We start from the raw sequence: 21,578 nt of genomic DNA, 5'->3' as shown, positions 1-21,578 counted from the left end.
AATCAAAGGCAAAATCACAGGGGGCACTGCTTCAAAGCATGCATTTTACAAAATGTTCTCTTGAAATTTCCCTTGTGGTTTATTTATACACACTGGCCTGCAGGGTGGCTCCATGGCTATTGACAAGGTCGAGCTGTGGGATAATGAATGAAACAAAGCCCATTCTTTTTTAAAATGTTTTTGATATAAATGACATAACATAAAACAATAATCGCATACTTGTGAATGAGTGACAAAGAGATGTTGATCATTTGTGGGGCTGGGTGAATGTAGAGTATATTTCTGGCTGTCTGTAAACCTCTTTTCTCTACGATCGAGTTGGGCCCAGAATCACTCTATGAATAGTGATGAGTCTCTGCCTTGAAAGTAGCCAATCACATGAGGCTGACGTGTCCGTGCACACAAAAAGGAAGTAGGGGGGTGGGCTAAAGGTCAGAGCTAAAGCAAGATGGCTGCTTTCTCGGAGAGGTAAAATAAATCTTTGTGGGATTCCGAAAAATAAAAAATAAGACTCTTTGTTCGCTCCCACTCTAATATATTAAATTGAACTGCATACTATTCCCTAACTATAAGTCTGGACAGTTATGTAACATGTTCAAGAATAGAATTGGGGTGCGAACATTTTTGAATGAACTAATTAACATTACCGTTCGCTAGCGGTGATGTTCGCTATCGCTACCCCAAGTAATGTTGGCTGACGTTAGCTAGCTATATAATATCCGGGTGTGTTAGCCAGCTAGCAGGTGCTAACTGATTTAATCCGTACTTTATATTCATATTGAACAATGTTGCTTTTTTAAGTATTCCTCAATAATGAAAGCAGTTTGTTCGTATTTGGATAAAGCTAGCTAACATGCGTTTCAGTATTAGGCAAATTAGTGTAACAGTTAGATGGATTACCAGTTTAACGTTAGTAGGCTAGCTACCACTGTTATAATGGTATAATATGAGCAAATGGCTAGCAAGCATGTATATTGCACAACTACCTAGCTAGACTACGGATAGTGTGGAGTTCATTCCACCTTCAAGTTCAGTAAATTAGTTGGTTAGCTAAACGATGAAGATGTATTTCTGTCATTGACGATGGTGACTTCAAAGGGTTGACGGTAGCGAGTATATAGGTTAGCTAGCTAATCAATATTGTTGGCCCCATTTTAGTAAATTGATACAAGCCATCGATACGTTGTATAGTTAACATTAATACGCTTATGTATAGGAATTGGCTAGTTGTCTTTCCCCTAAAGCTAAACACTAGTATATCTTAGATCTAAGGTTAGGTTTAACATGCCATTTTGGCAGGCACAGACAACGATATTCTGATGTTTATCATCTGTTAAAAGGCGCTTGCCTAAAAACGGATTATTAATAGTTCATAAACATTGGGTAGCTAAGATAGTTGCCATGATCAGGCTGATGTTGCGCCATGTTGCGTCACCGCCGGTGTTTTCCCCGGGCTAAACAAGATGTGGCTTCCGTTGGCTGGTGTTCACATGATTTCAAAGTGGAGAAATGGAGAACGCGTTGACCGCTAAGAAACCCGACACGCCCAGTTTATTGTACAAAACTCTAGTTTTGTAACTTTTAAAAATATGTATTATATATAAATGTTTTTTCATGAAGCGTATGTGCTAGGATAAACCCACTGTCTGATGTATGTGGTCCGTGAACCTCCACCACTCACACCTGCCTCCTACCTGTGTCTTCAATGCCATCAGAATGGGGCTGCTCTTTCTGGCCTGTGTTTCGTTGTGCCTCAGCAGTACGCAGGCTGTGGATCGCGGAAACTTCAAAACCTGCGACCAGAGCGCTTTCTGCAAGTGAGTAAAGAACCGTAAGGCCCCTTTCGCCTACACTGGCTATTTAATTATGACTGTTTGTCTAAGTGCCTCGCATTTGTATTCGGATGTACGATTGATCAGGTTTTTATGACATCTGTCACATTTCAGAATGAAAATAAGTGACACAGTTTACCTGGAAGGCTAAGTGTATAAGTATGCTACCATTGAAAAATATGCACACTCATTGGCAGCTTAACTGCAATTTATTAATAAAACTGAGGAGTACTATTCAGAAGGCACGCACACACACTTGCCAAGAGCAGACCCCTGACATACCAGAAGATTAGTTTATGCATTTAAGGCAGGGAATATCTTCTGATTAAAACCCACCATCCCGTGGGTGACAGTGTGGACCTACCCTTCAGCCCTGCCCACTGCCCTGACAATGTGGCATGTCCCTGAACTGGCAAGTAAGGTCCTTATGTGCCACCCTACAGACCATTGGACATAAGGTTTTGAAATATTCCCAAGCATATCCTACAATGTTCTTTTTAAAGAAAATGGTTTGTGTGCAAGAGCTGAAACAAAGGTGGATTTTCTCCATTGTCCGTTGCATTCTGTGTGTAGTGGTTTGAGTTTTCACTTTACGGAACCGGAAGTACCATTTGTGTGTATGTGTGCAGCACGCATTTCTACAGTGTCTTATGAAGGTTTATGTTTGTGTAGGCGTCAGAGGGCGGTGAAGCCAGGCCAGTCCTCATACAGAGCCCTGCTGGAGACTTTGGAGCTCAGTAACTCCCGCCTGACCCTACAGCTCATCAACGACAACAATAAGGTTTGCCTGCGCACTAAACTATTGGCACCGTTCCTCTCGATTTCCTGTGACTGAACACTGCTGCCGAGCGCCTGTCACGGTCCTCGCTCCATGCTAACCGACGCGGCGTCCTGGCCCTCCCTTCCCCTGCGCAGGTACGCTTGCTGCTGGAGCTGTACCGTCTGCAGGGCAACATGACCCGGGTGAAGATCAACGAGCTGAAACCCCTCAAGCCTCGCTACGAGGTGCCGGACGTTCTCATCACCGACCCTCCTACTGAGCCGTGAGTGTGGCAGTGCGGGAGGGGCTGTATAGTGGTTGACATACCTCTATTACATATTAGTGGTCAAGTTGGCAACTGGAGAGGTTCACAGGCAGCGTTTGGGATGACTCTGCTTCTCAGTTATCATTGAGTTGCTCACTTGAGTTCCCAGCATGCCTAGCTCCAGGCGATGCTCTGCACACCACCATAATGTAAATTATTGTGAAATATGGCTCAAGGTAGACATTACAAAGGTAGAAATAAGAATGTGCATAAAATGGCGGCGTGATGACTGGATTGGCTAAACGGTAACACGTGAATCTCTCCGTCTCTGCCATTTCTTTCCCCTTTCTCTCACTCTCTCGTGCTGCCAGTCTTTCGGTGCTCTCCCAGGACGAGAACGGCGTGGTGCTCTCCCTGGGGGTGGAGACGCGCCGGCTGATCGTCAGCGCCCGGCCCTTCCGTCTGGACATCATGGAGGGCCCGCAGGTCCTGCTGTCCCTCAACTCCCGTGGCCTGCTGGCCTTTGAGCACCTGCGTCTGCGCAAGGACACGTGAGTGTGCCCAGCTCTGTTCTAATGTAAAGCACTGTGAGCTCACAGTGAACAGTACAGCACTGTTCTAATGTAAAGCACTGTGAGCTCACAGTGAACAGCACAGCACTGTTCTAATGTAAAGCACTGAGCTCACAGTGAACAGCACAGCACTGTTCTAATGTAAAGCACTGTGAGCTCACAGTGAACAGCACAGCACTGTTCTAATGTAAAGAACTGTGAGCTCACAGTGAACAGCACAGCACTGTTCTAATGTAAAGCACTGTGAGGTCACAGTGAACAGCACAGCACTGTTCTAATGTAAAGCACTGTGAGCTCACAGTGAACAGCACAGCACTGTTCTAATGTAAAGCACTGTGAGCTCACAGTGAACAGCACAGCACTGTTCTAATGTAAAGCACTGTGAGCTCACAGTGAACAGCACAGCACTGTTCTAATGTAAAGCACTGTGAGCTCACAGTGAACAGCACAGCACTGTTCTAATGTAAAGCACTGTGAGCTCACAGTGAACAGTACAGCACTGTTCTAATGTAAAGCACTGTGAACAGCACAGCACTGTTCTAATGTAAAGCACTGAGCTCACAGTGAACAGCACAGCACTGTTCTAATGTAAAGCACTGAGCTCACAGTGAACAGAACAGCACTGTTGTATGTAAAGCACTGTGAGCTTGAAGAGTACAATACAATAAAGCACTTTTCTAGTATAAAGCTGTGTGATCTCACAGTGAACAGTACAATACAGGTTCAACACTGTTCTAATGTAGTGTGAGCTTACACCGTAAACAGTACAGCATTGTTCTAATGTAAAGCAATGTAAGCTTATACAGTGAACAGTATAATACAATACAGCACTGTTCTATTGTAAAGCAGCGTACACTTATACAGTGAACAGTATAATACAATACAGCATTGTTCTATTGTAAATCAGTGTAAGCTTACACAGTGAACAGTACAGCACTGTTATAATGTAAATCAGTATACACTTGCACAATGAACAGTACAATACAGTATAGCACTGTCATGTAATGCACTGTGAGCTCATAAATTGAACTGTGCAGTACAGCATGAATGCTGTACAGTTGTGTGAGCTTGCACAGTGAATGGTAATATACAGTATAGCGCTGTAATGTAAATCAGTGTGGGCTTGCACAGTGAACGGTGCAATGCTGTATCACACTTATGTAAAGTTGCACAGTTTGTATTGGATCAGATGCAGAGCGATGCACATAGAAACAATATGTCTATATAAAAAAAATAAAAAAACATGCCATTCTGTGGTCCATAGTAGCATTGTGGGCAATGGTGCACATTCCCATGCAGAAGCACAACGACCAGCAGCTCCCAGCACTGTGTTGTCTTCGTTGCATAGGCACTCATTGAAGTGTGTTTCTCCAGTTTAAAAAAACCAGCATTCTGCATGTGGCCAGTCAGCCTGGGGCGCCAATGTACCACATAGGTCTGGGAACTGCATCATGCATTTACAGGACTTTCTGCAACTCGGAATGTGAAACTAGCCTCTTATTGGGTGTTTTTGAAAGGGGGGTGGGGGGGTCGCACTGCTGATCTGTCCATGACTTAGCAATTTGTCTTGTAATGAATAGCTTTAGCTGCATTAGTTGTCAGTAGATGTGTGTTGATATAGCGAAGGGGTGGATTAGAAGCTTTAGCTAGCTGTGCTTTCCCCTTTCGGTAGGTACTGCGTTCCTTTTATTCAATCGCCTTCATTGACGTTCGTCCTGCCTTCTCATTGCTTCCTCCTGCTGCTGTCTGCCCCGAGTGGTGTGAGTGGGTCTGTCGTTGTGTCAGAAGTAGCAGTCGGTAGTAATAGATCAGGTGCTGTAGAGAACAGGTTTGGGAAAGCCCAGCTCATCCGTCAGGACTGCCAGGCTGTGCATGCATCTTTCTGCTTGATACCAGTTAAGGCCGTTCCTGCACTAAGTGTTCGGTTATGTCAAGATATACAACACCACTTCCCTGTGGAGCCAACAAGCCTAACACTTTTGGAGTGTGTGGAAAATTGTAAATACTTATGGCTTAAAGCCCTTGAGTACTGGAGTGACTCAAATTTCACCCTTTCTGAATAATGGGAGCTTATTAATTAAACTTGCCATTGATTCTTTGAATCCCTTGGCAAAAACTTGCTTTGGCTCCTCAGGTTTCTGCAGAGTTGGTGTTCACCTGCACTTCAGTAAGTTGCATGCCATAGCCCTGGTATTTGGAGTGAGATATGGCTCTCTCTGATTGGCAGTAGCCCGTTCAGAGGGCTGTGGTGGGCTTTGAGGAGTCATTAGGCCCGATTTGTAAGAGTCAGCACTCACGTGCTGGTCTCAAACTGAACTGTGCTGTCGTTTCTTCCTTCTCTCCTTTTGGTTTTTCCCTCCTCATTCATTTTCTGTACCATAAGGCTACATTCATAAAGCTATTCCATAGAAGAATGTATATATTTTTTATCAGTAAAATCTGACTTCATGCTCCCATGAGCACCTCCCAGAGTTAACAGTATGAGTCATGGCGTGTGCAGAATGGATCGCACCGGTCAGTTGCTCCTGTACTGTACTGTTCTATTGAGTGAAGTGTTATTCCGGCCTCAGGTTGACGCTAACGCTTTGTGAATGAAGCCCAATACCTGTGTGTCTGTTGGTCCTTCCCATTGGTCCCCATGTTTAAATGAATACAAATGTGAGGTATGGCATACAGCACCAAGATTAAGCTGATCTGGAAAAAGTGGTCCACGGTAACGCCGCCTGTGTCACAACATGTTCCTCTGGTGACGTTTTCCTGCTTTTAGAAAATGGCATTTGCCCTGACGGCCTGCAGCCTGGTTGTGTTTCAGTGCCCTTAACGGTAACAGATTTGATAAAAATTGGTAAAGGTGCTGTGCCTGTGTGTAAAACAAAAGTATGAAGTTGCACTCTGGAGCTTTCCGGAATAGAGGTGTTAGTTTGCCAGGTTGTGCTGAAATATGGCAATGCCAAATCTAAAATGGCTGACAAATAACTGAACTTTTAAACCAACTTAATTTGGGATCTGCTGGACTGGGTAGGCCATTCTGTTTCAAAATGTGGAAATGGGATGTCACTGCAAGGGTGTATAATTCAATTCAATGTTTATTTGAATTCTTAAATGCAAAACATGGTTTTTTCCCCTTGGACGGCAATTTCTGAAACAAAAGCATAGCTCAGGGTGTTCACCATTTTATGAACTGCATCAACTGGAAAACTCATCTTTTTTTCCCCCTTTTTTCTTTTTTTTTGTCTGTATCTTCTTCCCTTTTCCTCTCACTCCTTCTCCCCCTCACCCTCCAGTCTCTCCGATAAGATAAGTAGCACAGTCGGTAGCATGTGGGATAAAATCAAGAACGTTTTCTCTAGGTAAATTTACTAAGCTTCATTTATTGGTTGTGTGTATGTGGTATGAATGTTATTTTTTTAATCGGCATGCCAACAGCATTGGGTTAATATAGACCAAACGCTTACAATTGGCTCAAATTTCACATGACTGTTTACATTTGAAGTGGAAATGCCTTGCAAGTAACAAGTGTTCAGCAGAGCTCAAAGTCTTTCACAGCCATCCGCAAGCTGTGGTGCAGGCGGTTATTTTGACTTGTGATGGTCACTGAATGTAGCTTGTTTCAGATTATTCTTAGACCAAGATAAATGGTGATCATAGGCATTTAGATGGCTCACAAGCGGTGACTGAGCTACATGTAGTGATTTTGAGCAGTCATTTTCCTGGTTTGTTCTTCAATGGATGGTTCACTTTCCTAGGTTTTTTATTTTTATTTTTTATATTTCTGTTTCTTTACTGGAAAATATCTTGACTGGCCAAAGTTTCAGTTTTTTGTGTTGGATCACAAACCCCTTAATGTCCTGCAACAGCCATTTAAAGCCAGTTGGTCTTTGGTAACTAAAATAACCATCATCATACACAAACTAGGCTAACCTGAGATATGAACCTACCCTTTAATTAGCAGCAACTTGACAAGCTTTAGTGTAGCCCAAGTTGTGGCTTTTTTGTATCTCTTCGTTTTAACGACAGCCAAAAAAAAATCTTTGTTCAGTAAATTGAGTGATAATAATGGGAAGAAAAATTGGAGATCAGGAAAGTTAGCATCCACATCTCGGAAAAATATTTCAAATGCCAGCAAGCTGCATGTTTTAGTGTCATCACCTTCACAGAGTATGAATTCCCTGATGTAGTTGCATAATATAATATCTTTGAGTTTGTTCAGTGCCATAACCTTTTCCGGGTTTGTCTCTCTCTTTTGTGTAGTAAAGAACATAAACTACAGCCAGTGAGGCGATGGTGATGGTGTTTTGGACTATTCACATAATTGTGACCCATGTTTTGTGCACTGCAATGTTCTTAGTCTGTTTTATAATGCACAGCTCCTGCGCTGTATAAGGTAGAGCATTTACCTCTTCTAATAAGCCTTTGAAATGGTCAAATCTGTAGAATTGATTGGATTGTCAGGGCTTGGATATTCACTCAGCATTGGCACAAAGTTGTCTTAGGTTTATCAGTAATTGAAACTCTTGGAGCAATGCTTTTCACAATACAGCCCTCTGTGCCTTTAAAATGGCGGGTGTCATTATTATGGCTTGTAGGGCATTTAAGTGCACTGATTTTTTTAATGCACGGTGGATGGATCAAAGGTTGGAATTTTATACCTCCATTATCGAGAAACGGATGAGCATGAAAGACCAGAGGTGGTGCTGGTGATGGCTCCACTAGGTAGCATTTCAATGCACTGCAGTGCACAAAACACTTCACAGTCTAGGTTACTATGGAGACCAGTGTTGCTGAGAATATTGTAGTATTCTGGTTCATTGTGCATCCTGTGTATTTCCTTTGAAACTATGATCGGTGTCGCAGGGAGTGCAGGACTTAAATTGTGGAATTAGCAGCAGTAGTAAATGTTGGTCCTCCTCCTCCAGTTTATTATAAGATGATGGGGTTTGGTTTTATTTGTAGTTCATCATTTCAGATGCATGTTTATACCATGCATGTCATGAGATTCCTCAAATTAATTTGTCTTGTTGGAAAATGTTTCACTGTGGCGCTTTGATATTTGATTTCTCACGAGATTAATAATGAAATGCTTAAAATAAATATGATTCACAAAAAAATAATAATAATAATAATTAAATTCTCATAAGATTGTGTGTATGTGGGGCTGGGGTAAAATTTGATCACACATGCCTGTGTCTGTCAGCCTTTCCTATCCATTTTGGCCTATGGGCATGCTTTAGGTGGGTTCCATGTTTTAAGACCGATTTGTATGCTTGCTTCCCAATCTGCAGTGATTACCCAATGGCTCGTCTTGCTTGTTAATTGCTTTGGGTTTAATTCATAACACTTGTGTAGCAGTTTTTTGCACTGGGATGCTACGATCTTAACTGTTAATGACTAGTTTTAATGGATGTTGCAATACTTTTGTGCGGAAGATTCCATACATTTCTCATGTAAAATTGTCTTGGGCAATTGTTATTGAAAGTGGTAGGGTTTTCTGAGAATATGGCTCCTTAATATGGTTTCTAGTTTGTTTATTTTTGTCAGAATATTAACATGTCTGTGTTTTTTTTGTCTCTTTGTTTATATTGGTGCTTGTGTGCCTGTGTGCGTTTGCATGCGTGCACCATTTTGTGTGTGTGTGTGTGTGTGTGTGTGTGTGTGTGTGTGTGTGTGTGTGTGTATTTGCCTCTGTGCACGCCTGGGTGTGTGTGTTTGCCGGTGTGCACGCCTGCGTGTGTGTGTGCGCGCGTGTACAGTAACAGTCAGACAGACCCAGCGGGAGCAGAGAGGACAGAGGACTCTGACACAGCAGACCAGCATGTAGAGGAGAAGGTGTGTAGGTCTGATTTCTGTTCTGGTCTAAACTCCACTGAGGTGTCTGACCTGTTCGTCGTGTAGTACACACACTGAAGTACAGGGCACAAATAAAAATATACAACTGACGTAAGGCCCATGGATTTTCCTCAAATTACATCAGTGTTTTTTTCTGTCAAATTGAAAGGCCTCTTAACCAGGCAACATTTGACCACTGACCATGACCTGAAACATTGCTAGGGACCTTGGAAGAGATGCAAGGCAGTTGCAACCAAGAAACCTGATAGTGCTACCGAATACAGATTTCCCCTCCCACCCCTTCCTCTCCCATTGTCTCATTCCCCTCATTCTCCCTGCCTACGTGTCTCTTCCTATCCATTCTTCCTTTGTTCCTGTTCTCCTCCACCCTTTATTTTCACGCCCCCTCTCCCCCAGGCAGCGGATGGAGAGAGCGATAAGGAGGACGAGGAGCAGCCGGGGGAGTGGGAAGAGACATTCAAATCGCATACTGACAATAAACCCAACGGTACAGCGCCCGTTCCCTCTACCTCTTCCTGTGTGCGCACCAGACAGTCACTGCTTCGTGTCTGGGCTCTTTGTTGATTATAGGTCTGGATCTGATGTCATAATGCAATGCTTGGGGAGTTCCTGTAAATGCGTAAGGGTCCAGTATTTAAGTGATCCGCTCTGGGCCGTTGCTTCGCATATATTCTAACCCATGTAGTGTTGTATAATGTCTCGTATTGTCGAGTTACTTATTTAGTTCAAACAGAGAAAAGACCTAAGTAGGCTTTGAACAACAAATAATGTTTTAATTTATTTTCACTTATTTTCCATTTCTATTTTGTGAGAGGTTACTGATTTAATGTACTGTAGCTCTCAGATTCTTACAAGCACACGTCATAAATGTTCAGAGTCGATCCCTGATCCGACTCTTGCCCATGCCCCACGGTTCTCTGTCTGCCGTTCCCATGGTTTCTTCCCGGTTCACAGGCCCCTCCTCCATCAGCCTGGATTTCTCCCTGCCTGGAGTGGAACACGTATACGGCATTCCGGAACATGCTGATAACCTCAAACTCAAAACCACAGAGTGAGTCCAGCACCGCTCAAATGAGCACAACTGACTAGCCTTGCTAACATTCAAGATTATAACCAAATTCTGAGTGCTCCTGCTGCTACTGTGATTCTTAAGCTTTGTTTACCTGTTCCTCATTGACTGTCATATGATGGGTGATGGCAAATGTGAACAGCAACTCATTATATCGAAATATATTCATGAATTATTCCCATTTAATAATGGCTGCTCTCTTATTCATAAACATGGTTTGGATCTGCACATTCTTCCTTGACAGTCTCGTTTGTCCGAGTGTGAACTATTGCACTGTTCAGCAAAGACGGATCTGTAGCAAAGGAACCAGACTGTTACCAGACTTTGAAATGATTGAGAGGTCCAGGTTTTATGGGCCCTCACCCAAGGTTATTACTTTGATAGGAACTTTATTCAAAGTCTAAGGTGTCAACCTCTTACTGAGCCATAGTAATAATTCCTCGTAAGATGACAATAGAATGGTTCGTACTCATATCACTCATTTCACAGCATGTCATACAGTTACCAGCTGAAGTAAAAGCCTTTTATAACGCAATCGAGTAACATTCATGGCCACAGTAAATGTTGAGCTGGAGGTTGGAATTCATTCTGCTTTTTCATAGATTTTAGCTTGAAGGAAAATGAATGTTTGACAAGGAATTAAACTGTAGGGAATTTTTCAGTTTGACTTTCACAGCAGGAGGATTGAATTCAAACAGACGGTATTGTTAGCGTGGGTAATTCTGAGTATCAGGGACACTGTGCTGACTGTTTGCTTTTTCTGTGACACAGTGGAGGAGACCCCTACAGACTATACAACCTGGATGTGTTCCAGTATGAGCTCTTCAACCCCATGGCCCTCTATGGTGCTGTTCCTGTGCTCCTATCCCACAATGCTCAGAGAACCATGGGCATCTTCTGGCTCAACGCTGCGGAAACGTGGGTGGACATCAGCTCCAACACTGCTGGGAAGGTGTGTCATTTTGGACAAGCTCTGCCTCTCTTTTCTGGTTGACTGTTAGGGAATTGATCTGGCTCCTTGTACAACCTGTCCTGAACACTTTTTCCTCTTCAAATTAATGTCAGTTTTGTTTTAGGCTGACTTAATTACAATGAGCCCTAATAAGTGGAACAGGATTTGAGTGTTTAGTTGGTGTGTGCTGTCCTGCCAGTGTGCTACATCAGGTTGAACTTTTCATAACCCCGTCTCCCTCGCGCCCATTGGCAGACGGTGTTTGGGAAGATGTTGGACTACGTTCAGGGCGCCAGCGAGACGCCCCAGACAGACGTGCGCTGGATTTCAGAGAGCGGCATCATCGACGTCTTCATTATGCTGGGGCCCAAGCCCACTGACGTATTCTCCCAGTACGCCTCTCTCACAGGTAACCCGTCACACCGCACTTTCTGGTCTCATTACTTCACTGCTGACTCTTTTATCCAAGGCGACAGTTCATTAGACTACGCAGGGGGGACAATCCCCCTGGAGCAATATGGAGTTAAGGGCCTTGCTCAGGGGCCCAACGGCTCTGCGGATCTTATTGTGGCTACATCGGGGATTGACCCATCTCTCTTGATGACGTGTCCGCATAGGTCACAGAATGCACAGAAGAAGCAATGCTTTTGACTTTTTCCCCCTCTCTTCCTCTCCTTCTCTGGTGTCTAGGCACTCAGTCCTTCCCTCCACTGGCAGCTCTAGCCTATCACCAGTGTCGCTGGAATTACAATGACCAGGACGACGTTCGCGGGGTGGACCAGGGTTTCGATGACCACGACATCCCCTATGACTTCATCTGGCTGGACATCGAGCACACTGATGGCAAGCGCTACTTCACCTGGGACCCCAACAAGTTCTCCCAGCCTCGTGAGATGCTGCAGAACCTCATGGATAAGAGACGCAAGGTGAGCGCTTGAACATGCCCGGACTTGATTTCTGTATTTGCATTTATGATTGATGGGTGTGTTAACGGCAGTCGTTCACAAACTGGTATTTAATGCCTCCACGCATAGGCGGACTCTAATTTTGTTCCTGCTTCCTCTGTAACTGTTGCCTATGCACAAGCACCAACCCCTCGCACCTGCCTTCCTCCCTCTCTGTGCAATAGATGGTCGCTATCGTGGACCCCCACATCAAGGTAGACAGCGGCTATAAGATCCACAACGAGATTCGCTCCAAGAACTTTTACATCAAGAACAAAGATGGTGGGGACTACGAGGGTTGGTGCTGGCCAGGTAAGAGGTGCTCTTCAGACTGCCCTTAGCCATCTCGGAAATTCGGTCGTTGTCGGAAAACATTTTGATGCTGACCCACTCCCTTCCCCTGGTTCTCTCAGGAAGTGCTGGCTACCCAGACTTCACCAATCCAGAGATGCGAGCCTGGTGGGCCAGCATGTTTGCCTATGATCAGTACGAGGTGAGGAGTTCAGTTAGTCTCCCTACCACTGCCCCCCCCCCCCCCCACCACCCCATTATTTGACATGGTACCAGTATCCCTTGTTCACAGCACTTCTCCTTACTCTGAGTTGTATTCAGTGAATGTGGACTCCCAGTGAGTTTCTCTCCACTCCTCCCCTCAGGGCTCCATGGAGAACCTCTACACCTGGAATGACATGAACGAGCCCTCCGTGTTCAACGGGCCGGAGGTCACCATGCATAAAGACGCCGTCCACGGAAACTGGGAGCACAGGGACGTCCACAACCTCTACGGCTTCTATGTGGTGAGCGAGGGATGAGGATATAAGTTTGGATAGTTAAGTTTGGTCACTTTTGCTTTGTTGTTTATTTGTTGATTAAAAAAAAAATGAAAAAAAATAGGCCCTGGTCCTTATCTTTGTTGTACGGGTAGCAATTGAAATTGTTCTTCCCTCTAGGGTCTTTCAGCGCACTTAGCCCTGGTTATGGGTATGCACTTTGTTGTACGTCGCTCTGGATAAGAGCATCTGCCAAATGCCAATAATGTCATGTAATGAGGAGGGAGAGGGTGAAAGGTGGGATGAGAGGGAGGAAAAAGGAGGATGAGGAGCACATAAGAACTGGGGTGATGTGACCATCATGGGTCAGAGAATTAATACAGTAAGTAAATGAGAAGGCAACTAGGGATGGGAGTGTGTAGCCGTAGCCTAGTAGCAGAGCCACTAATTCCCTTTGCTTCATCCCTCCTTCTCCGCCCTCAGCAAATGGCCACTGCGGAGGGGCTGATCCAGCGCTCCGGGGGAGTGGAGAGGCCCTTCGTCCTCACCAGAGCCTTCTTCGCTGGGTCTCAGCGCTACGGTGAGTTCAGCTCCAACTTCCTAACCTCCACCCCACGGAACCCGTTTCATATACATTCACAAATTACCCTGCAGAATTTTTTAGCTGAGCAAATCTCATTACAGGTGTTTTAACGGCTTAACGTTTAAGCAGTTGAACACTTCAATGCTTTTTCATTTTTTATGTTGTGTATATATGATTTTATGTTGCATAGATATTATCAGTGTGTGGGACAGGACTTGGAAAGATCTGTTTCACAACTAAGAGATTGTCTTCACATTTCTGCCGCTTGACAGAATATATTTTTATATTTTGTGCTTAAGCTGATCTTTTGTTTCCTTTTCACTCACCTCCACATAGTTCTCATATTCTGTGTCCATAGATGTAGGATCGTTTTGCTTCCAGCGATGTTGCTCAAGCACTTTTCTCCGTTTTCTGACCGTGAGCGTGTTTGCTTTTCGCGCGTCGTTTGAACGGCCTCCTTCCCGATGTGTTCAGGTGCTGTGTGGACCGGGGACAACGCCGCGGAGTGGGACCACCTGAAGATCTCCATCCCCATGTGTCTGAGCCTGGGCCTGGTGGGCATCTCGCTGTGTGGAGGTGAGACCCTCCGTCAGCGCACTCAAACGGCCGGCACGGCCGGGTTTAGCATCCACTGTCGCCCAGACGCTGTGTTACGGCTGACGTTAAGAGCCTGCTTCAGGGGGGTCCAGATTTTACGCAAGAAGGGGCAGGGTTTTTGTTTGGCCCACCACTGCGACACCCGTTCTAACTATTCAACTCACAACGGTCTAATGGAGCTAAAACAAAAACCTGCTCTAGCCCTTTGCAGATAAAATTGCACTCTTCTGGTCTGCTCAATATGTTTTTAATTTTGGCCCTTTGCAGTTTACTGAAATAGAAGAGCTGCTTTTTTTTTCCACTAATAGTTTTTTGCGTGTGCATGTGAAGACTCCCTTTTACCTGCATGAACACAGGCACGATCACTTTCATGCTTTTATTCAAATAATTTGTCTACATATATAGCCCATTGTTGTATGATTATTGAGCATTTTCCCAGTACGGAGCTGCAGGGGCAGTTGTCATTTCCGCTAACCACAACCCTTATTTTTTACGTCCAGCTGATGTGGGCGGCTTCTTCAAGACCCCTAGCCAGGAGCTGCTAGTGCGCTGGTACCAGACGGGGGCGTACCAGCCCTTCTTCCGGGCGCACGCCCACCTGGACACCCCCCGGCGCGAGCCCTGGCTGTTCGGCCCTGAGAACACGGCGCTGATCCGCGAGGTGGTGCGCCAGCGCTACACCCTGCTGCCCTACTGGTACCAGCTGTTCTACCACGCCTACCGCACCGGCCATCCCGTCATGAGGTGGGCAGGGGGCTCTCGCGTTTGACTGCTCATCATCCCCTAGGGAATTATGGCCTGTGTTTAAACTCTTCAGTCAATTTTCTGTTAACCGCATGAATATGCCTGGATCCTTTTTTTTTTTTTTTCTCCATGTATCTGAATGTCATGTAGTGTCTAGGTTGGAGGAATAATGCTGTGTTTTGCTGTGCGTTCAATTACGTGTCGTTATATCCATCCTCATTTTGCCCTTTCTTTGTGGCAGACCTCTGTGGGTAGAGTATCCTGAAGATGTGGCCACGTTTGCGATTGATGATGAATTCCTGCTAGGTGAGTCGGAAAGGGAGGCGAAGAACCCCAGAAAAAAGCCTCTGGGCAAAATTTAAATGAGTATTCCTGACGCATACTTAATCTGTTTTTTGGATACAGTAAATCCAGTTAGGTTAGTCATGAAATAGGTTACGAACGCAGCGTTTGGTAACATGCTTTACCATTTGAAGGGACATTACTTCTATACAGGATTTTTCATCTTGCTGTGGCCTGTGTTTACCATCAAACAAATCTCTTCTGTTGTGAACCCTGCCCACTAGCCTCCATTTTTGTATTTTATGTATAACGTATTGAAATATATAATATAAAATACTTTCGTATTGAATATATTTTTATTGTTTAATTTTGAATCCCTGCTGAGGAAATGCAATTGCGAAGTTGACACTGGTTTTTGAACGAGCTAGCCGTTTCACTTCACTGTATTCGTGCTCTTGCACCTCCGCCATAGCTAGCTACGAACACTGCTGAAACCTGGTCCTAGCCCTCAGGCTCTCTGACCACTTCCCCCCCCTCCCCCCGACACGAAGGAAACGTCCCTAAAACACCCTAGCACAAGAAATACAGGCAGAGGAGCTCGACTTCAGCAAATGTGATGGGGAGTGCCAATGCATCACAGATATGACTGAGCATGGCTATTTTATTATATTTTCAAGGTAAAAATCCTGCGTAGTATGCCTAACATTTTAAATGTTAACAGTTTTGGTTTGGCACAACCTGGCTCGTAAGGTCATGACAAAGACGGCAGATGCACCAAAACATTATGGAAACATAAATTAAACCGAACCACAATAAAACAAGAATACCGTCAGGCATGGAAGGCCTGTAATGGCCGAAGTGCAGGGTGTGCCAGGTTAGGAGGAGGAAAACAAAAGGCAGATATCGCACAAAAAACTAAATATCGATGGGTAGCGAGCCTTGCTGATGCAATTGAACTTGTACTTGAACTTGTACAGTGCACTTATCTCTGGTTATGGGTATGCGCTTTGCACTTAGATGTACGTCGCTCTGGATAAGATCGTCTGCCAAATGCCAATAATGTAATGTTAAGGCCCGGACGCACCAAACCGACGGTCGGCCGTCGGACGTCGGTGGCGCCCTGTCGGCCGAGTCTTTCCGGTGTGTCCCGCACGCCGACACTCCGTCGGCGTGTTTTGGCGTCGGAGCCCCTGGAGCCGTCGATATGAGAGAGCTCTCTGATTGGCTGTCCAGCTAGCGAATCAGTGCACGAGAAGAGAAACGGAAGCGACGAAAGCAAGCAAACGAGGAAGTCAAGAGGACACAGACAAAAAGCCAGTGCCATTCCAAAGTTACTATCACTACCAGACATCATTTTCGATTAGTATTACTAAATAGCGAGAGAACAAGGAAATTGCTGCAAACTGTTTGTTGTGAGCGAGACAATGGCTGCTTCTAGGTCCAACGCAATGCAAACGCATTCCCCGGTCTTCCGGTTTCCATTTTTTGAAAGACAAATACAGACTACCGCCACCTGCTGGTGTGGAGAGTTATTACCTCTCACGCAGGCGCAGAACGTACGTGCAACTCGGCCGGCGGCGGACCGTCGTTGCGGTGTGTTCGGCACAGCCAACATTAACGCCGCGTATCGACGCGAGGCGATCTTTGTCGGCGCTCCGCGGCCGACCGTCGGTTTGGTGTGTCCGGGCCTTAATGTAATGTTATGCCTGGGGATGGTGTGCTTTTAACGCCTGGGAACACCAGGCTCCACTGCTCCCAGGTGGCACTGACGACCTCTGGCCCCACCCGCCAGGCGACTGATGGAAGCACGGGTTCAGTGCGAGCGCTGGTAGACGAGGGCAGGCTTCGTCACTGGGTAACATGCCTCACTCTCATTGCAGGGAAAGATTTGCTGGTCCACCCTGTTACTGAGGAGGGGGCGCGAGGTGTCACGGCCTATCTGCCTGGCAGTGAGGTAAGCACGGGGGTGCAAGGATGCCTCCTGCGTTTGCGTTCTTCCCTTCATTTGTGTCTCTGCTTGTGCCCAGTCTCTCATTATTGGCCTTTTGCTCTGTAGTATTACCTGTTCTGTTGTGATTCTTTTCATGGTTTATTGAGTCAAACTTGGATTTCTTTCTTTAACGTTCCTCCCCCCCTGTGATATCTCCAGGCTTGGTATGATGTGCACACATTCCAGAAACACAATGGTGGCCAGAACCTCTACATCCCTGTCACCATGAGCTCCGTAAGAGATGTTCCAAACATGCTTGTGTGTGTGTGTGTTTGTGTGTTTAAAGTTGTCATTTAAGAGACAAAAACCATGTTCATTCTTGGTTCTCGTATTTCATTCAACTGATTAGCAGTTATATTGTTACAACTGTAGTTCAGCATATGCTGTATATATGAAGTTGGACGTTCAGTCTGTTGACGTGTGCAACAGATCCCAGTGTAAAGACTGAGCCTCTTCTCTGATCATCCCCTTCCCTGACAGATCCCAGTGTAAAGACTGAGCCTCTTCTCTTATCATCCCCCTCCCTGACAGATCCCAGTGTTCCAGCGAGCAGGCTCCATCATCCCCAGGAAGGACCGACCCCGAAGATCCTCCTCCTGCATGGAGTCTGATCCTTACACCTTCTACGTGGCCCTCAACTCCCAGGTACGCTCCTTAGTCCCACAGAAGGCACCTTAGTCCCACAGAACGCACCTTAGTCCCACAGTAGGCACCTCAGCCACTAGGTCAGAACAAGATGCAAGGGACTAAAAGGAGACGGGGGCAAACACAAAACTGGTTAAGCTACACTAATGCAGATAACTGGTACGCATGCCCATTAACATAGTGGGTCAATGGTTCCTAATCATAACTAGGCCAAAACATTTGTGGCTTTAGCAGCATCAATTGTTTATCAGTTACTGCTCTAATAAATTTTACCTGATCGACTGTCCCGACCCTCTGAATTTACTTGCACTGGACCATTTTAAGAATCGTTATCCTTGTGTTCCTCATGCATGGACTAGTGGAAAATGTACTATATGACTGCAATTATGTGAGGCTGCCATTTCGTTGTCCCCCCTACTTTAGAAAACGGCAGAAGGTGAACTTTACATTGATGATGGGCACACCTTCAACTATGAGAAGGAGAGGCAGTTCATCCACAGACGCCTGACTTTTGCCAACAACGTCCTCACTTCCAGGTGCGTTAGCGCCCGCATTGTCTTCCTGTTCAGTTTCCGTTGTTCTTCTCTAGTGTCGATATGGCCTCCCTATTCCAAGCCTCCAAACTCAGGTATGAGTGTTCCTCCCTCCCCTCCAGCAACCTGGCCCCGGACGCCCAGTTTTCCACCACTTCCTGGATCGAGAAGGTGGTGTTCCTGGGGGCCCACAAGCCGGGTGCTGTAACCCTAAAAACAGCAGGTGAGTCACACATCTTCTCCCGCCTTCTTTCCACTTCTTTTGTCTGTGGCTCTGTTATCCCTCAGCTTCTCGTACTTAGCTCACAAGGTTAAGTGGTTGTCTGGCAGTTGGAGAGTTGCCCATCCCTGGCCCTTTGGGTTAAAAACAAAAAGTGTCAGTGTTCTTGAGCAAGACCGTGAATCCTAACCCCTAGTTCCCCTGGATGAGCTGGTTGGCGCCTTGCATGGCTGCCTTTCGCCGTTGGTGTGTGTGTGTTACTCGATGAATGCGAGGTATTAATTGTAAAGCACTTTGTGGAGCCATAGTTACTGGAAAAATTTATATCAAAATACAATTTAGTAGTAAAATGTACTTTGATAGAAAACAATAAATTGCTTGATTTCAGTTGAAGTAAAATCCCGTGGAAAAACTGTGTATAGTGTACTTACCAGCCGTTTTATGTTCTCTCTGCAGATGGTGAATCTGCCTTGGAATTTGAGTTTAACGCTGCCATGTCAGTACTCACCCTTCGTAAACCAGGAATGAACGCTGGTGCTGACTGGGTAGTGCAGCTACGGTAATGCTGGTGATGTGCAGGCAAGCACAGTACTGGCAAACCTGGTGATTAGAAGCAGAAGGGTGAACACACAGATCGACCAAGACAAGAGTGCACCCCTGTAAAACACACACACACACACACACACACACGCTTGACAGGAACAGGACGAAAGCACTTTTTCGGATACACACATGCCAGGTTGAAGCACTTATCAGACATGGACACACAAACGCACAGGACTTTAGTATTCATCAGACAGGCAAGTACAGAAACATGCATGCACACACACACACACACACACACACACTGACTGACTTGAGTTCTAAGTTACAGCCATTGCAATCAACTCAGAGGGTGGGCTTTAAGAGAAGACTGCTTTGGAGTGGGGGGGGGGTGTGAGGGGAGTAGGCCTGAGAGAGATGAGCAGGGTCCATACCCGTTTCCCTCCCCTCCCTCCATTCATTGCAAGCTGTTGGCAGCCATTTACTTGAGGGATGTAATCATAGATTCTCTATTTTAATTTTGGCAACATTTGCTCCAGGTTTGAAGATTATGATTACTGATTTATTTTCCTTTTTGCTTTTCTCAAGACTGTTTCAGGAATCAGAAATATGAATACATTTGTGAGGTCCTGATTTAGACGCACACACACACACACACACACACACACACACACGTATACACACACTTCATAGTGATTTACAAAGCCCTACAGCAACATGAGATTGAAATCTCATTCCTTTTTTCATTCCCCCATGTCTGCTTGAAAGCATGAAAAGTGCTGAAAGGGGGACATAATCCTGGGAATGCAAACGAAAATCAAATGTATCTTCATACCATCCTCAATAAGTCCAGTTTACAAATTACTTTAGTGACAGATTCCGTTCATATCTGAAAAAAAAAACTGAAAAAAACACTCAAATGTCGATAGGATAGAAAGAGGTTTAGAACCCAGGAAAGTAGTTGATTTTTAAAATTGATCCAGCCTTGGATAGGGTTGAATTTTTGTGAATGAGTTCTGATGCCCTGATTCTGGAGACCGACTATCAGCTGGGTTTTGTTTCCGCTTAAACTATGAAACTTGTTCAGCCAATTTCTCAATCTGGCCTTTAAAATATTTTTTGCATTTCATGAGTAAAAACAAAAGTTGACATTTCATGTATAACAAAATGAAAGCTCCATCACAGAAAGTGTCGTGATTGTGTCTGCTATGGTAAACCTATTGCTTAATTGTTGAAGTTGGAACAAAGCTCAGTTGGTATGGTGGAAGTATCCGGGGGACAGAACCACTGACTGGAGGGGGACATCAGACATTGTGACATCTCTTCCAGTGAACAATGTTTTTGTTTTTGTTTTTTTTATGTACTTGATTTCCAAATGCACTTGAAGCAAACTTTCCAATGTACAGCACAGATAGAATGTCTTTTTGCAGATCAGAGTTGAAGTTTGTCCCAAGTTTATGAAAAACATGATCCTAAATACTGTGCGAGTGGGATGGGGTTATAACATTCTATATCCATATAACATGGTTCTTACTGCCGCTCCCAAAAACTGGTGTCTTCTGGTGTAAATTGTAGTTGACAGTTGTGGTCAGTGTGACCATTAGTATTTCAGCAAATTAACAGTGTACATGTGGGACTTGGGGTGATTGTTCAGTCCTCCCAGGGCACACTGTGGTTGTTGCAACTCTTTCCAGCCGGGTGAATATGAATTGCATGACCAATCATGACCCCCATTGTGACGAAACAGATTTTTTTTTTGTTCTCCACTTATTTTCAGACAATTAAGACTTGCAAAAAAACTTGGAAATTTTTCCTAAATCTATAATTACAGGATGAAGATTGGTGGAGATAGGTGAGCCAATGCTACCTTTTTAATGATATCATCTAAAACGATGTATGTTTTAGTGTCATGACTTTTCGAGAAGTCTATTGACTGAAAGTGTATAAAAGAAAAAAGAAAAAAAAAAATTATCTTGACCAAATTGTACAAAGAACATTAGGAGTGGGATGAGACTTTATCAAATATAAATGACATGTGGAAGGTTTGACAATAAATGACTGTACATTCCCACTTACTGTGTTTTTTTGTTGTGTTTTTCCATTTATACTAATTATGTTTCGCACAAAACATAAACATGGGGCATTTTAGCCACAATAAGATCTGCACAGCTGTTGGGCCCTTGAGCAAGGCCCTTAATCCTACATTGCTCCAGTGGAGGATTTTCTCCTGCTTAGTCTAATCAACTGTACGTCTTGCTCTGGATAAGAGCGTCTGCCAAATGCCAGTAATGTAATGTAATGTAATGCACAATTTTGTTGAGGCAACAAAATTAACCCCATAACCACAACTTTCCCAAGAGTGTTGATGGAAGTTGTTTATTCTGGTTCCAATGAACCAACTCAACACCTGCAGGCACATGGTTGAAAAGT

The 21,578-nt window shown here is 44.7% G+C and overlaps 1 protein-coding gene across 2 annotated transcripts; it reads left to right on the top strand.

Annotated features, from left to right (window-relative positions):
* The first annotated feature begins 412 nt into the window (after positions 1-412).
* ganabb (glucosidase II alpha subunit b) lies at positions 413-21,219 on the top strand. Of its 2 annotated transcripts, XM_061233779.1 has the most exons (25): positions 413-468; positions 1,716-1,817; positions 2,505-2,613; positions 2,748-2,875; positions 3,229-3,408; positions 6,714-6,779; positions 9,180-9,255; positions 9,673-9,763; positions 10,231-10,327; positions 11,117-11,297; positions 11,553-11,706; positions 11,988-12,223; positions 12,427-12,553; positions 12,655-12,734; positions 12,898-13,038; positions 13,495-13,591; positions 14,069-14,170; positions 14,692-14,935; positions 15,177-15,241; positions 17,098-17,171; positions 17,367-17,441; positions 17,739-17,852; positions 18,276-18,388; positions 18,508-18,608; positions 19,062-21,219. In XM_061233779.1, exons 1-25 carry the CDS (start codon positions 449-451, stop codon positions 19,166-19,168), a joined length of 2,880 nt encoding a protein of 959 aa, XP_061089763.1. In that variant the 5' UTR covers positions 413-448; the 3' UTR covers positions 19,169-21,219. The 2 variants fall into 2 exon arrangements, with proteins under 2 accessions (XP_061089763.1, XP_061089764.1); XM_061233780.1 differs by lacking the exon at positions 6,714-6,779.
* The last annotated feature ends 359 nt before the right edge of the window (positions 21,220-21,578 follow it).

Source organism: Conger conger, chromosome 3 (assembly GCF_963514075.1).
Source record: "Conger conger chromosome 3, fConCon1.1, whole genome shotgun sequence".
NCBI lineage: Eukaryota > Metazoa > Chordata > Actinopteri > Anguilliformes > Congridae > Conger > Conger conger.
The sequence above is the reverse complement of the archived record's forward strand: the minus strand, read 5'-3'. Positions and strand labels throughout refer to the sequence as shown.